Source organism: Macaca fascicularis, chromosome 16 (genome assembly GCF_037993035.2).
Source record: "Macaca fascicularis isolate 582-1 chromosome 16, T2T-MFA8v1.1".
Taxonomy (NCBI): Eukaryota; Metazoa; Chordata; class Mammalia; order Primates; family Cercopithecidae; genus Macaca; species Macaca fascicularis.
In genome coordinates, this window is record NC_088390.1 from 18,179,745 (window position 1) to 18,196,477 (window position 16,733).

At 46.6% G+C, this 16,733-nt stretch overlaps 1 protein-coding gene across 2 annotated transcripts in view; it reads left to right on the plus strand.

The window, feature by feature from the left end:
- The window catches only part of GID4 (GID complex subunit 4 homolog), a 30,383-nt gene extending 24,851 nt beyond the window's left edge, over positions 1–5,532 (plus strand). Inside the window, exon 6 of one of the 2 annotated variants that reach the window (XM_045376255.3) lies at positions 2,019–5,532. In XM_045376255.3, the coding sequence (XP_045232190.1) occupies positions 2,019–2,082 (64 nt within the window). In that variant the 3' untranslated portion in view covers positions 2,083–5,532. Of the gene's footprint in view, positions 1–1,378; positions 1,489–2,018 lie in introns of those variants that run through there. The other variant, XM_045376254.3, reaches the window with a different exon arrangement.
- Positions 5,533–16,733: the final 11,201 nt, after the last annotated feature.

Here is a 16,733-nt window from a genome sequence, read left to right on the forward strand (position 1 = left end):
TCTACCAAAAATACAAAAATTAGCTTGGCATGGTGGCACACGCCTGTAGTCCTAGCTACCTGAGAGGATGAGGCAGGAGAATCGCTTGAACCTGGGAGGCAGAGGTTGCAGTGAGCTGAGATCGTGCCACTGCACTCCAGCCTGGGCGACAGAGCCAGACTCTGTTGTATATACCTACAATAGAAGATTAATTGACAATAAAAAAGAAGTTCTGATACATGGTACAACATGGATGAACCTTCGAAACATTATGCAAATACAAAGCAAAGCAAATGCCAAAGTGCTGGGATTATAGGTGTGAGCCATTGCGCCTAGCCGGTATATACAACATTTTATTTATCCATTCATTATTTAGTGGACACTTAGATTGCTTCCATTTTTTAGCGATTGTGAATAATGCTGCTGTGAACATGGGTATATCTGAGTTCCTGCTTTCAATTCCTTTGGACATATACCTAGGAGTGAAATTGCTAGGTCATACGGTATTGCTATATATAACTTTATGAGGAACTGCCAAGCTGTTTCCCACAGCAGCTGCACCATTTTGCATTCCTACCAGCGTGTATGAGGGTTCCAGTTTCTCCACATCCTCCCTGGCACTTGTTATCATGTCTCTATAATTATAGCTACCCTAGTGGATGTGAAGCAGTATTCGAGTGTAGTTCTAATTTGCATATTCTTGATGGCTAATGCATTTTTTTTCCTGATAATTTGTTTTTGGTAAGAAGTAAACCCCCTTGGGCCGGGCGCGGTGGCTCAAGCCTGTAATCCCAGCACTTTGGGAGGCCGAGACGGGCGGATCACGAGGTCGGGAGATCGAGACCATCCTGGCTGACACAGTGAAACCCCGTCTCTACTAAAAAATACAAAAAAACTAGCCGGGCGAGGTGGCGGGCGCCTGTAGTCCCAGCTACTCGGGAGGCTGAGGCAGGAGAATGGCGTGAACCCGGGAGGCGGAGCTTGCAGTGAGCCAAGATCACGCCACTGCACTCCAGCCTGGGCGGCAGAGCGAGACTCTGTCTCAAAAAAAAAAAAAAAAAAGAAGTAAACCCCCTTTTCCTACGTTCTTCCACACTCCTATGTGAAACAAGTAGGGGAGAGCCAACATGCCAGACATTGACTCTAAATGTGCCCGAGGTTGTCATCCCAGCGTGCAGATTGTCTGCCTCTCTTTCTCCTCCCTCTACATGACTCCCTGGAGCACCTGCCAACAGGGGAGGTAGACACCTCCCAAGCTTGAAAGACCACCAGGATGGTCTTGATCTCTTTACCTTGTGATCCACCTGCCTCAGCCTCCCAAAGTGCTGGGATTACAGGCATGAGCCACTGTGCCCAGCCATTTTTTTTTTTTGAGATGAAGTCTCGCTCTGTCATCCAGGTTGGAGTGCAGTAGTGCAATTTCGGCCCACTGCAACCTCTGCCTCCCAGGTTCAAGCGATTCTCCTGCCTCAGCCTCCTGAGTAGCTAGGACTACAGGTGCGTACCACCACGCCTGGCTTTTCCAAGCTTAATACTGTACCTAGGAAAGTGAGAAAATTTAAATGAAAGGTAAAATACAGTTTAAGGCAGTAGTGAAATTAATTTTTCTACACTCTCTTTAGATACCATGAGAATTGGTTTATGCCTGTGCTAGCTGTAAAGTTCTTAGGATATGACAGCCTGGCATTACGTGCTACAGCAGGAGAGGGCAGAGCAGCCAGTGAGGTTAGGGCTGGGGCGTGGGTCTATATCTTCTCCCAGAGCTTATTGAGGTCTCCTTTTAGACATACCATAGTTAACTTCATGATTAGAACAGAATGAAAAAAAATTTCATCTTGTGCATGGTTCAGGAGGATTAACCAAAAAAGAAAGAATGAATGAAATCAATCTAGGTTCAACTTGAGAAATAGGAAATGAATGTGCATTTCAGTCCAAGTATGTGACTTGTCGGGTGCTCTGGTTTTTGAGGGGTTACTAATGTCCTTTGCTCAGGGTGCATTAGATGACTACCTCCCGTTTCTGTCTGCTCCCCCTTGCAGGTATCAGTCCCTCAATCTAACCCATGTTCCTGAACACAGTGCACCCATCTATGAATTCCGGTGACAACGGTTCAGAACAGCAACCAAATAAAACTGAACTTGGCAAAAAAGAACTTTGCCGAGAAAATTGTGTACCTGCCAGAACCAGGAGAAGTGTGTTCCTGTTTCTTCACGAGCAGACTCGCATCACAAAGCATGAATGTTAACCCACAGAATCCAAGGAGCATGGCTGGCCCGTGGGGCAGGTGGAGGGAGCGGTCTTCGTTCTTCCTCCCCTCAGTGGCAGTTTGGTCTTCACCTGTTTTTAAGCTACCTTAAACGCACTTTTCCTTCCTGCACAGCTAACTTCTACATCACTGAAATGCCCATTCCTTCCTCCGTCCCGCCTCCAGCTGAGTAGAAGGTCTGCTCCCGGATCACCCTCAGCCTTGGTGCTCAGTGATCCCCAGGCCCTAGACCCCTACCCCCCGCCAGTTGCTTTGTCTGGTAGCTCAAGAGAAGGCAGAGCCCCAGCACCTCTGTGCCCCCCAGAGCTCTGTGCAGGGAGTTGGCCAGCTGCAGCAGCATCAGCCACCAACAACACGAGAGGCGGAGGCTCCGGTCCCTGCCGGGCTGCCTCAGTCTTCAGTGCTGATTGTGTCATGGGTCAGTGCGCGCTGCTGAGCCCTATATTGTTAACAGTGCAAAACTAGTGAGTGGCTGTCAGGTTCCCTGGGCCTGCCATCAGGGATCACTAAATTTAAGGCTTCCAGATCCCTGGCAGGAACAGATTCCAGTCCTGCTTACTCAGTACATTTGCTCCAAACTTTTGAACTTGAGGGCAATACTAAACTTAAAAATAAGAGTTTTTTTATTACAAAATTATTTTTATGGTCCCTTTAACGAGGACCCTGTGGCAAATGCACAATTATTCAGAATTACATTTTATCGTTTTCACATTGAAAACAGCAAATGTTGACTTAGTAATTTTTATATTGATATCTATATGTATATGTATATTTAATCAACCAGCAGTTTTGAAACTAGTCATCCTGGTACAAAAGTTTTGCAGCATTGCCTAAATTATAGTGCTCAACACAAGAACTGTTTTTGGGGGCAGGTTAGCATTTGTGCCTCCTCCTTTTGCTACTCAAAACAGCAGTGCTTGGCGGCAGCCTTCCATGAGGCAGAAGGGGTCGTCGTTCTCCGAAAACAGTGACTCTGAAATGTTGGGACAGGGGAAGGGGTGGGAAACGTGAACATGCTCAAATAACTCGAGGCTCACGTGCCAAAGTGTGTGTGTGTGTGTGTGTGTGTGTGTGTGTGTGTGTTGTTTTGTTTTTTTAAATGTTTAAAAAGCTTAATAGGTTGGCATCAGTTGTAGCCCGCAAACATGGGTAGGGCTTTGGGGAATTGGCATTTTCTGGTGGTTTACAAGACTTACTCTGAATACAAGAGGAAAAGCTTTAAAAACAAGATTGCATCATAACCCCCAGGAGCAAAGCAACCTGGAGGCTACCTATCCACGGGCAGGCAGCATAAGAGAACATGAAGCCCTTCAGTGAGATGAGATGAGCAGTGGGAAACCTTTTCTAAAGAAGTGACTTTCGGCCGGGCGCGGTGGCTCACGCCTGTAATCCCAGCACTTTGGGAGGCCAAGACGGGCGGATCACGAGGTCAGGAGATCGAGACCATCCTGACTAACACGGTGAAACCCCGTCTCTACTAAAAATACAAAAATTAGCCGGGCGCGGTGGCGGGCGCCTGTAGTCCCAGCTACTCGGGAGGCTGAGGCAGGAGAATGGCGGGAACCCGGGAAGGCGGAGCTTGCAGTGAGTGGAGATCGCGCCACTGCACTCCAGTCTGGGCGACAGAGCGAGACTCCGTCTCAAAAAAAAAAAAAAAAAAAAAGAAGTGACTTTCATTTTATTGACATATGTACTGTATGTTACTGAGATTGAATGTTAGGGGAAGCCTTAAGGCAGAGGTATTTGGGAAAGTAGCCAGTGGGCACTTGTGGTATCTAAAATCTGTTATCCCAGGACTGTGTACAGACGGGCAGCCCACCCATTCAGTAAGGTCAGGGCTTTGGAACCCTAAAAAGTTGGCCCAGTGACTTAAAGGGAAAAATAATTCATTCCCAGAGATGAGTCAGAACAGTCTCCTCAATCCTGAAATTCAACAGGGCATCAGAAGGGCTGGCTCTGGTCAAGCCCAGCTGCTCTCGTGAGGAGATGCTCACTGTGGCCTTGTTGAGCTGATGGACAAGTGAAGGAGCCCGTGGGGCTGTGCTCTCCTTCCTGCCATTCGTGCCATTCCACTCTTTTCAGCTCTCCCCTCATGGCATGTGAGTCCATACCTTCTGCATTTTTCCAGGCCTATGAGGGATATAGGCCTCCCCTTGGGGCGCTGGGTCCGGCGATCATCCCTGGAGCTCGTCTGGGGCTCATGCTATGGCTCCAAGTAGTGGTTTGAGTGGGCAGGAAGGGCCATTTGCAAACACTGCTGTGTTCTAGACAAACAAGCCAGGTCCTATTGCAGGATTTCTTCTTTCCTTCTTTACCCAGGTAATGAACTGCACCCATTGTACTGGGAAAAATGAAGAAGTGATACCTTTACTAGATCCTTCAGACACATCTATGAGAAGATTTGTTCGCTTAAAAGTCTGCCCACTTAGGATAGGAAAGGGATTAAGGATTTTTCCACCTCCTCTTAGTAACCCCTGAGTTACCAACATCAACTTCTTTCTCTCTGTTCCTGAAGGAACTTTGGGGAATTGTCTTCATCTGTAGTTATGCTTTCCTGAACCTTCTCAGTGGTTTACATGCCTCTGAAACTATGTGCAATATTTTTGGTTGACACTTGTATCCATCCTTAAGAAATTAGTGCAGATTGCAGATATTCTACTGTCTTCCACCCCAAACAAGCCTGCCATGAGGTGGGATCCTAGGGGTTTGGCTGTTCTTAATCCACTGCTCAGAAAGCTTCCATTCTGCTGTCCCCAGCCTCGACCCTCTTCTGTGCTGGACTTCCACCCACCCACCCTTTTCAAGTTTAGATAGCGTTTCAGCTGCAGTCCCAAAGTAACGAAGCAATGCCTACTGTTAAGTAGGAAGTCAATCTGTGTGCTGGTTTTGTTGGTTATGTTGAAATCACAAACTCCAGAGGAGCAGAGGGGTTTTTCAATGTCTTTTGCTTTCAGAAACAGAGAATATAATATTCTCACTAAGGCCTTGAATTGATTTTTTTTCTCATAAGATAGTCTGATAAGCTAATTTTTAAAAAGAAATGCCATTAACTGTGTTTCATTGTGGTTTAAAATTACTAACAAGTTGTGGGAAAGAAAAATAATATTTGATTTTGAATCTTAAATGTTTTTAAAAATTAGACTTGAATGGGCACAAAGTATAAATATTTTGTTTCTTTATGGAGGACATGTGGAAAGAGTTTGAGGGTTTGGGATGGGAGAAGTATTTTGCAGAGCTATCAATGTCCAAATAATTTTTAAAAAATAATAAAGGTATTTAAGCAGTGAGTTTGTCCTATTTGTAAACCAAAGCAGCTCCATTAGAGGAAACCAGTCCTCCCTGGGCCTGTGGCTGTGGAGCTCTCTAGGGCCAGCCGGAGACCTCTGTGTGCCGGGGCAAGCCGAGGGCCACTCTGGGCAGCTGTTGCAGTGGTCTGGTTGCTCCTTTTTCATTCTGAATGTTTTCAGCTGCTCAGCACTTCTATTTGAGCTCCATTTTATTAATTTCTGTATTTCTTCAGAAATGTGGAAGCTTTTTGTTTGTTTGTTTGTTTGGCATATGTGAAGGGTTTATATTTCTATTTAACACAGAGAAAAGATGCAGGCAGAGGTATCTGTCCAAAGCCTGCTTTGCGGTCTGGTGTGGGTACAGGCAGTGCAGTTGGGGTGCCCTCGACACTGTGACTGTGGTCCTCAGAGGAGATGCCTAAGTCTCAAAGCACAAGCACTTGGGCCCCCAAACAGCAGGATCCCTAAATCAGCCATTACAGTTTATTCTGACCAACCATTCTGTTACGTTTCAGGTCCCACCTCCCTAGGAGGCTTGCAGGAACACGGCTGGAAACATCAGTGAGGTTTTGAGGAAACGTATAAAGTATTGAGGTCTAAATTTTAAGCAAGTTGAGATGCTAAGCGAATTTACATCAGTGGCAGGGCAAAGCTCCCCTGTTGTGTGTATTTTCTGATTTCATTGTCTAAACAATAATAAGCTTTTTTCTCCCATGAGATGTGGTGTCAATAAAGGAATAGACTGTTCACAGTGCTAGACTCAGGATTTAAGACACTGTTTCTTTTTATCTTTTGAGGCAAGGTCTCAATCACCAGGCTGGAGTGCAGTGGCACTATCACAGCTTACTGCAGCCTCCCAGGCTCAGGCGATCCTCTTGCATCAGCCTCCCAAGTAGCTGGCACCACAGGCATGCGACCACGCCCAGCTAATTTTTTTTATTATTATTATTTCTGTAAAGATGGGGGTCTCCCTATGTTGTCCAGGCTGGTCTTGACCTCCTGGGCTCAAGCGATCTACCCATCTCAGCTTCCCAAAGTGCTGGGATTACAGGCATGAGCCACCACACCCCGCCAAGACACCATTTATTGGCCGTTTTGTTGAATGGAAAAGTCATGGGAGGCCTGGGTTCCACCTATCAACCTTAGGTCCTAATCTGCCCTCAGGGTGCATCAGCTAACCTCCCTGAGCCCAACTTCCCTCACCCAAAAAGTGGAAAGCCTCTATCTGGACCAAAGAACTGTTGAGGATTCTAGAAGATGCTCCTGAAAGCACATTGTAAATTGAATAATTGTAAATTGAATAACATGTAAAATGTTATTCTTGCTTAATAATAATATTAAAAGTATCTACTGGGCCAGGGTGTGGTGGCTCACGCCAGTAATCCTGGCACTTTGGGAGCCTGAGGCGGGAGGATCACTTGAGGTCAGGAGTTCGAGACCAGCTTAGCCAACATGGTGAAACACCCATCTCTACTAAAAACACAAAAACTAGCCGGGCCTGGTGGCGGGTGCCTGTGATTCCAGCTACCAGGAAGCTGAGGCAGGAGAATCGCTTGAACCCGGGAGGCAGAGGTTGCAGTGAGCCAAGGTCGCGCCACTGCACTCCAGCCTGGGTGGCAGAATGAGAGTGCATCTCAAAAAAATATAAATAAATAAAAAGTATCTACTGAGCCTTGCTGCATGCAAATGCACCATTGTAGATACTGAGGATGATGCAGGAGTAAAACATGTCTACAACAGCGATAGCAAAACTCTCATTTCTCAATTCTTAGATCCCCGATTTATAACCTTTACTTAGCTTTGTTTTTAGGCCATCTATTGGAACTGTAGAAATAGTAGAAATTGTGTAAATTTTAAGTGTGAAACCAATTGCAAAACAGGACAAAAGGCAAACTGTAAGAATGCTGTTGGCCGGGTGCAGTAGCTCACGCCTGTAACCCTAGCACTTTGGGAGGCCGAGGCGGGCGGATCACGAGGTCAGGAGATCGAGACCATCCTGTCTAACATGGTGAAACCCCATCTGTACTAAAAATACAAAAAATCAGCCAGGCGCGGTGGCGGGCGCCTGTAGTCCCAGCTACTCAGGAGGCTGAGGCAGGAGAATGGGGTGAACCCGGGAGGGGGAGCTTGCAGTGAGCCAAGATGGCGCCACTGCACTCCAGCCTGGGTGACAGAGCAAGACTGGGAGACAGAGTGAGTCTCAAAAAAAAAAAAAGAATGCTGTCTCCACACATCTGAACTGCACCTGGGAAGGGAAGCATTAAAATTGCTCAGTAATGAAATAGGCAGTCGGCTTTGACATATTTTTAAAAAAAAAAAAAGGCCTCAAAGTTGGATTGCAGTTGAACAGCTTTTCCCTCCAGATTTTTCTTCCAGAACATCGAAAGATTGAAACTCCCTATTTGTACATAGGGAAAACATGTAAGGTTTTTCATTTGTAGAGAAACATGCTGCATTCAAGTTTATTTTCGCCATTTTTTTCCTTCTGATTTTTTAGCTCACTTCATTTTTCAATGCATTAGTCATGGTTTCTCTCTATAATGGCTTCACAGCCCCTCCATCTCCATGCCTTCTCACTGGCTTGACCTGGAGCAGTGCTTCTGAAACCCGGCTGCATTTTAGAAGCACATGGGAGCTGATTTAATGTCAGGCAGCACCCAGACCAGTCCTCACAACCTGTCCATGTTTTTAAAGCTCCCCGGGTGACTCCAATGCACAGGAAGCTTTGAGCTTAACTAAGTGAGCCTCCCACCCTGAAATGAGAGAAAGGCTTTCAGGCTTGTGGTGTTGGTGGACTGAATGTGGCTTTGAGCCATTCACACAGTCACCACACTGCAAGGGAGCTGGGAACTGGAGCCTGTGAGAAGCCCCTGTGACCAATGTTGTCTGTCTCAAAACAGCTTACACGGACTTCTCCTTTTTACCTCTAAAAGCTTCATTCCCCTTTTCCCAACCATATACCCCAGATTGCAACCCCTTGCTATTCTCAAATAAACTCTTTGTTTTGGAGTGTCAGTCTCTCTCTCGCTTATTTTAGCTTGGTGAGTAGTTTGCAGAGTTCTGCTGCATAAGGAAAGGAAATAAATAGGAAGTAGCTATCGGGGAAGTGGGCTAGAAATGGGTTGTTGGTTTGGTTTTGTCTGCAGGGGGAGGGGTTTGCTGCAAATTATATGTAATGAGGTTTTGTTTATTGTGGTAAAATATATATTACATAAAATTTACCACTTTAACCACGCTTAAGTGTATAGTTCAGTGGTGTTAAGTACATTCACATTGTGTTCCTATCACCACTGTTTCCAGAAGTTTTTCATCATCCCAAACAAATTCTGGACTCAGTAAACATTATCTAAATCCCCATTCCTCCCCCTAGCCCTGATAACCACCATTCTATTTTCTGTCCCCACGAATTTGTCTAGATACCTCATAGAAATGAAATCATGCAGTATTTATCTTTGCGTGACTGGTTTTTTTTTTCACTTGTAGAATGTATCAGAATTTCCTTCTATGCTATGGCTGATACTCCACTGTATGTATATAACACATTTTATCCATTCATCTATTGAACATTTGGGCTGTTTCTACCTGTTAACTATTATGCATTGTGCTATTATGAACACTGGTATACAAGTATCTGTTTGAGTACCTGCTTTCAAGTATTTTGAGTTCGTAACTAGGAGTGGAATTGCTGGATCATATAATTCTATGCTTAACTTCTTGAGGAACACCAAACTGTTTCTCATAGTGGCTGCACCATTTTACATTCTCTCCAGCAGTACACAAGGATTCCATTTTCTCCACATCCTTTCCAACACCCATTTTCCTTTTTAAAATTTTTATAATGGCCATACTAATGGGTGTGAAGTGACATGTCACTGTAATTGTTGTTGTTGTTCTGAAACAGGGTCTCATTCTGTCACCTAGGCTGGAGTGCAGTGGCTTTTCTTTTCTTTTTTTGAGACGGAGTTTTCCTCTTGTTGCCCAGGCTGGAGTGCAATGGCACGATCTTGGCTCACTGCAACCTCCGCCTCCCAGGTTCAAGCTATTCTTCTGCCTCAACTTCCCAAGTAGCTGGGATTAGAGGTGCCCGCCACCACTCCTGGCTAATTTTTGTATTTTTAGTAGAGATGGGGTTTCACTATGTTGGCCAGGCTGGTCTTGAACTCCTGACCTCAGGTGATTCGCCTGCCTCGGCCTCCCAAAATGCTAGGATTACAGGCATGAGCCACCGTGCCCGGTCATGCAGTGGCATTTCTGCACTCCATAATCATGACTCACTGCAGCCTTGACCTCCTGGGCTCAAGCGATTCTCCTGCCTCAGCCTCCCAAGTAGCTGTGACTACAGATGCATGCCACCACACCCAGCTTTTTTTTTTTTTTCCAAAATATTTGTAGAGATGGAGTCTCACTATGTTGATTTGCATTTTCCTAATGATTAGTGATGGTGAGAAATCATCTCAAGTGTTTATTCAACATTTGTATATCTTCTTTGGAGAAATGTCTATTCAAGGCCGGGCGCAGTGGCTCACGCCTGTAATCCCAGCACTTTGGGAGGCCGAGGCGGGTAGATCACGAGGTCAGGAGATCGAGACCATCCTGGCTAACGCAGTGAAACCCCGTCTCTAGTAAAAATACAAAAACTTAGCCGGGTGTGGTGGCGGGCGCCTGTAGTCCCAGCTACTCGGGAGGCTGAGGCAGGAGAATGGTGTGAATCCAGGAGGTGGAGCTTGCAGTGAGCCGAGATCGCGCCACTGCACTCCAGCCTGGGCGACAGAGCAAGACTCTGTCTCAAAAAAAAAAAAAAAAAGAAATGTCTATTCAAGTCCTTTGCCTTTTTTTTCTTTTTTGAGATGGAGTCTTCCTCTGTCGCCCAGGCTGGAGTACAGTGGCATGATCTCAGCTTACTGCAACCTCCACCTCCTGGATTCAAGCGATTCTCCTGCCTCAGCTTCCTGAGTAGCTGGGATTACAGATGCCCACCACCACGCCAACCTAATTTTTGTATTTTTAGTAGAGATGGGGTTTCACCATTTTGGCCAGACTGATCTTGAACTCCTGATCTCAAGTGATCTGCCCGCCTCAGCCTCCCAAAGTGCTGGGATTACAGGCACGAGCCACTGCACCCAGCCCCCTGCTCATTTTTAAATCAGGTAAATTGTTTCATTGTTGCTGAATTGTAGGTGTTCTCTATATTTTCTAGATATTAATTCCGTATCAGATACATGCTTTGCAGATATTTTCTCCTATTCTGTGGGGTCTCTTCACTCTCTCTCTCTTTTTTTTTTTTTTTTTTTTGAGATGGAGTCTCACTCTGTCGCCCAGGCTGGAGTGCAGTGGCGCGATCTTGGCTCACTGCAACCTCCGCCTCTCAAGTTCAAGTGATTCTCTTGCCTCACCCTCCTGAGTAGCTGGGATTACAGATATCTGCCACAAAGCCGAGCTAATTTTTTGTATTTTTAGTAGAGATGGGGTTTCACCATGTTGGCCAGGCTGGTCTTGAACTCCTGACCTCGTGATTAGCCCACCTCAGCCTCCCAAAGTGCTGGGATTACGGGCGCGAGCCACGATGCCCAGCCTCTTCACTCTCTTGATAGTGCCTTAATGATACACAAAAGTTTTTCTTTTTGATATAATCCCATTTATCTATGTTTTTTTTCATTTTGTTGCCTGTGCTTTTGGTGTGATATCCAAGGAATCATTGCCAAATTTTAATGAATTTCTAGGTAACCATTTATTATAAATTATAGTAGAACTATATAATGAAACACCTCTCAGTAATAAAAAGAAATGTACTATAGCCATACATACAACACGGATGAATCTGGAAACATTATGCTGAGCAGAAGAATCTAGACACAGAAAACGACATGCTGCGTGATTCCATTCAGATGAAGTCGCAGAAAAGATGCGTCTAACCGGTAGTGATAGAAAGCAGATGGGTGGCAGCCTGGAGCCGAGTTGGGGTGAGGAGTGAGTGGGGCGCTGGTGCTTTCTGGAGTGATAGAGATGTTCTGCGTGTCAAATGTGGTGGTGGCTGCATGGCCCTATGCATTTGTCAGAACTCATTGAATTATGCACTGGAGAATGGTGTGTTTTACTGCATGTAAATTATACTCAAAAGTTGAATCGAAAATATTAAAAAAAAAACCATTAATTCAGAAACAGTAGGGATGCATTATACAAAACTAGAAAATTCAGAACAGCAAGAGGAGTTTTGTTTACTTTTCCCAAGGGAGGTGTGACAATATATTTGTATGCTGTTGAAAATGACCCAGGAGAAAGCAAAGTAAGTTCATGCTGTAGGACAAGGGGTGGCTCAGGTAGAAGCACTGAGAGTTTGTTTCTGGAAACAGGCAGCCATGCCAATGCTGGCAAGTGGAAGTTTGTGGAAGTTCTTGTCTCATTTCTTCAATGGTTCTTAATGAGCTCGAGAGCAAGGAAGACAAGCCTCCTGAGGATGAGGATGGGGGAGAGGTATTGGGCCTTTGAGGAGAAAGAAGGTGCAAGATGGTTGTCCAGGAGAGGGAGAGTGGATGGATGCAGAAGTCAAGCATGCCTCAAGCAAGCATGGGGATGCTCCCAGCCGAGGTGCAGGTGCAGAGTAGGAAGAGGCCTGTGGTTTTGCAAGCACAGGTGAGCAAAGAGTCAGGGAGTTGTCGTGTGTGCAAGGGAGTGAAGTAAGTGAAGACCATGGAATTCAAGGAGATGAAGGTGGTAGCACAAGTGGATTGGAGATCCTCGTAGGCTCAAAGGATGGATGGAATCAGAATTCTAGAAAGTTGGGGCTGGACTTGGTGGCTCACATCTATAATACCAGCATTTTGAGAGGTCAAGGTGGGAGGGTCACTTGAGCCCAGAAGTTGGAGACCAGCCTGGGCAACATAGCAAAACCCCATCTCTACAAAAAAATACAAAAATTAGCCGGGCGCAGTGGTGCATGCCTGTAGTCACAGCTACCAGGGAGGCTGAGGTGGGAGGATCTCTTGAGCCCAGGAGGTGGAGGTTGCAGTGAGCTGAGATCACACCACTGCACTCCAGCCTAGGTGACAGAGTGAAAAACTCTACCTCCACAACAACAACAAAAATAATAAATAAAAATAGAAAGTTGGGAAGGGAGAAGCTTTCACATTCAAATTTGGTCAGGCCTCTCTTTACCTTAAAAGTGTTCCTATTGCCCACAAGATCAAGTCCAGATCCCTCAGGAGAACCTCAGGTGTAACCAGGCCTCTGTGACCTGTCCAGCTTCCATATTGCTTGCTGGAGATGCTGCCAGACCTGCAGAGCCCCCAGGCAGAGTCCACGGGAAATCCCCCCAGCCCTGCTCATTCCCACTTTTTGACCTTGGCCTGCCTTACTCCCTGAGGGAACCACCTTCCCCAGAACATTTTTCCTGATGTTTCTGCCCATACCATCCATTCTGCATTAGGGTCCACCATGCATGCTCCTGGACCCCATGCTGCTCATCTCTTCAGTGGGGAGGAATCTTACTCCTTGAACTTTATTTTCCTTATATCAAATCAGATTAATAGCCTGCATCGTGCCAAGGTAGCAGAAGATGACATCTGAGTGTTTCTTATTGGGACTCTCCGTTCACCTGGTCACAGAAGGGCCTCGTGTAAGTGTCTCAGGCTGTAGGTGCTGAAGCTCTGGAGAGATCCTTCTCGTCTTTAGTCTCTCCGGTTACCACGCAAGGGTCCCTTGCCCAGACCCCTTTCCTTTCCCATCTAAATGGCAGCTTCTACCACTCTTGGGGGCCAAGAATATTTGCCATTTCCCAAGACTAGGAACTCCTGGCCGGATGCAGTGGCTCACGCCTGTAATCCCAGCACTTTGGGAGGCCAAGGCGGGCGGATCACGAGGTCAGGAGATTAAGACCATCCTGGCTAACACGGTGAAACCCTGTCTGTATTAAAAATACAAAAAAATTAGCCAGGCGTGGTGGCGGGTGCCTATAGCCCCAGCTACTCGGGAGGCTGAGGCAGGAGAATGGTGTGAACCCGGGAGGCGGAGCTTGCAGTGAGCAGAGATGGTGCCACTGTACTCCAGCCTGGGCGACAGAGGGAGATTCCGTCTCAAAAATAAATAAATAAATAATTTTAAAAAATAAAATAGGCCGGGCGCGGTGGCTTAAGCCTGTAATCCCAGCACTTTGGGAGGCCGAGACGGGCAGATCACAAGGTCAGGAGATTGAGACCATCCTGGCTAACATGGTGAAACCCCGTCTCTATTAAAAATACAAAAAACTAGCCGGGCGAGGTGGCGGACGCCTGTAGTCCCAGCTACTCGGGAGGCTGAGGCAGGAGAATGGCGTAAACCCGGGAGGCGGAGCTTGCAGTGAGCTGAGATCCGGCCACTGCACTCCAGCCTGGGCGACAGAGCGAGACTCTGTCTCAAAAAAAATAAAATAAAATAAAATAAAATAAAACAAATAAACAGCCGGGCGTGGTGGCTCACACCTGTGATCCTAACACTTTGGGAGGCCAAGGCAGGTGGATCATGAGGTCACGAAATTGAGACGATCCTGGCTAACACAGTGAAACCCCATCTGTGAAACCATCTCTACTAAAAATACAAAAAATTAACCGGGTGTGGTGGTGGGCGCCTGTGGTTCCAGCTACTTAAGAGGCTGAGGCAGGAGAATGGTGTGAACCCGGGAGGCAGAGCTTGCAGTGAGCCGAGATCGTGCCACTGCACTCCAGCCTGGGCGACAGAGCAAGACTGCGTCTCAGAAAAAGAAAAAAAAGAAAAAAGAAAAAAAAAGTCCACAAATCCTAGCACTTTGGGAGGCTGAGGCAGGAGGATCACTTGAGCCCAGGAGTTTGAGACCAGCATGGGAAATGTAGTGAGACCCTGTCTGTATTTAAAACAAATAAATGGCCAGGTGCAGTGGCTCACACCTGTAATCCTAGCACTTTGGGAGGCTGAGGTGGGTGGATCACAAGGTCAGGAGATCAAGACCATCCTAGCTAACATGGTGAAACCCCGTCTCTACTAAAAATACAAAAAAAAAAAATTAGCCAGGGGTGGTGGTGCATGCCTGTAATCCCAGCTACTCAGGAGGCTGAGGCAGGAGAATCACTTGAACCTGGGAGGCAGAGGTTGTAGGGAGCCGAGATCGCACCACCACACTCCAGCCTGGGCGACAGAGCGAGACTCCGTCTCAAAAAACAAACAAAACAAACAAACAACAAAACCCAGTCTCTACTAAAAATACAAAAATTAGCCAAGTGTGGTGGTGCATACCTGTATTCCCAACTACTCAGGTGGCTGAGGTGGGAGTGTTACTTGAGCCCAAGAGGTCAAGGCTGCAGATCGTGCCATGCACTCCAGTCTCGGTGACAGAGCGAGACCCTGTCTCAAAAAAAAAAAAAAAAAAAAAAGAAAAAAGAAAAAAAGCTTTTTCCTGGGTCAGAGTCAACCTTCAGAAAATGCCCCATGTCTGGTAAAAGTAAACATTTTCTTTCTGGTTTTTCTTTTTTTTTTTTCTTTTCTTTTTGAGACGGAGTTGCTCTTGTCACCTAGGCTGGAGTGCAATGGCACAATCTCGGCTCACTGCAACCACCACCTCCTGGGTTCAAGCAATTCTCCTGTCTCAACCTCCCAAGTAGTTGGGGTTACAGGCGTGCACCACCATGCCTGGCTAATTTTGTATTTTTAGTAGAGACTGGGTTTCACCATGTTGGTCAGGCTGGTCTCCAACTCCTGACCTCAATCCACCTGCCTCAGCCTCCCAAAGTGCTGGGATTACAGCGTGAACCACTGCACCCTGCAAAAATGAACATTTTCATCACAGGCACAACATGCTCCCCCACAGCCTGTCCCAACATGGTAGCCTGTACCTTTGGTGAATGCCCAGGCTTGGGGCAATGGGGGTGTCGATGGCACAGTGGCTCACACCTATAATCCCAGCACTTTGGGAGGCCGAGGCAGGTAGACTGCTTGAGGTCAGGAGTTCGAGACCAGCCTGGCCAACATGGTGAAACCCCTCTCTACTAAAAATACAAAAATTAGCCAGGCATGGTGGTGCACACCTGTAATCCTAGCTACTCTGAGGCTGAGGCAGGAGAATCACTTGAACCCAGGAGGCGGAGGTTGCAGTGAGCAGAGAGCATACCACTGCACTCTAGCCTGGGCAACAGGGCAAGACTCTGTCTCAAAAAAAAAAAAAAAAAAAAAAAAGCCTGGCACAGTGGCTTGGGCTTGTGCTTGTAGTTCCAGCTATTCTGGAGGCTGAATTAGGAGGATCCCTTGAGCCCAGGAGTTTGAGGCCAGCCTGGCCCACATAGCAAGACCCAAGCTCCAAATAAATAATAATAATGATAATAATAATGTGAAGATTCTCACATATCCATTCTATCTTTTGCTGACTTCCTGTCTTTTTGTTCACTTACCTAGCTCTCCAGCTAAGCTCTGAGCTTCCTGAGGGCAGGGCTGGTGTCCCATTCATTTCTCTATCCAGAGGACACATGAGTTGTGCTCACCTGACTGAGCAGCCAAACAGTTCCATTAGCCAACTTGATTCGAGCAGATTAGTGCATACCTGGGGTTGCAGCAACTTGGGAGGCTGAGGTGTTAGGATCCCTTGAGCTGGAGAGGTGGATGTTGCAGTGAGCCAAGATCACACCACTGCACTCCAGCCTAGGCGACTACTTGAGACGCTGTCTCAAAAAAAAGAAAAAGAAAAAAAAAGGAAAACGAGAGACAAGCTTTGGTGAAACTTTGTGGAGGGAGGCAGTGAACTTGTTTGAAGACTACCTCTCCAGGTTCTATCTCCGGATGAAGAGTTTTAAGGGAAATTAGGGGAGTACAAATGATGATCAAGGCATTCTTTTTTTTTTTTTTTTTTTTTTTTTTTGAGACGGAGTCTCGCTCTGCCGCCCAGGCTGGAGTGCAGTGGCCGGATCTCCGCTCACTGCAAGCTCCGCCTCCCGGATTTACGCCATTCTCCTGCCTCAGCCTCTCGAGTAGCTGGGACTACAGGCGCCCGCCACCTCGCCCGGCTAGTTTTTTGTATTTTTTAGTAGAGACGGGGTTTCACCGGGTTAGCCAGGATCTCCTGACCTCATGATCCGCCCGTTTCGGCTTCCCAAAGTGCTGGGATTATAGGGTTGAGCCACTGCGCCCCGCCTATCAAGGCATTCTTATGAAACCCGCAGTCTCAGGCGGGCAGTTAATTGTTAATTGTTTTTTTGTTTTGTTTTTTT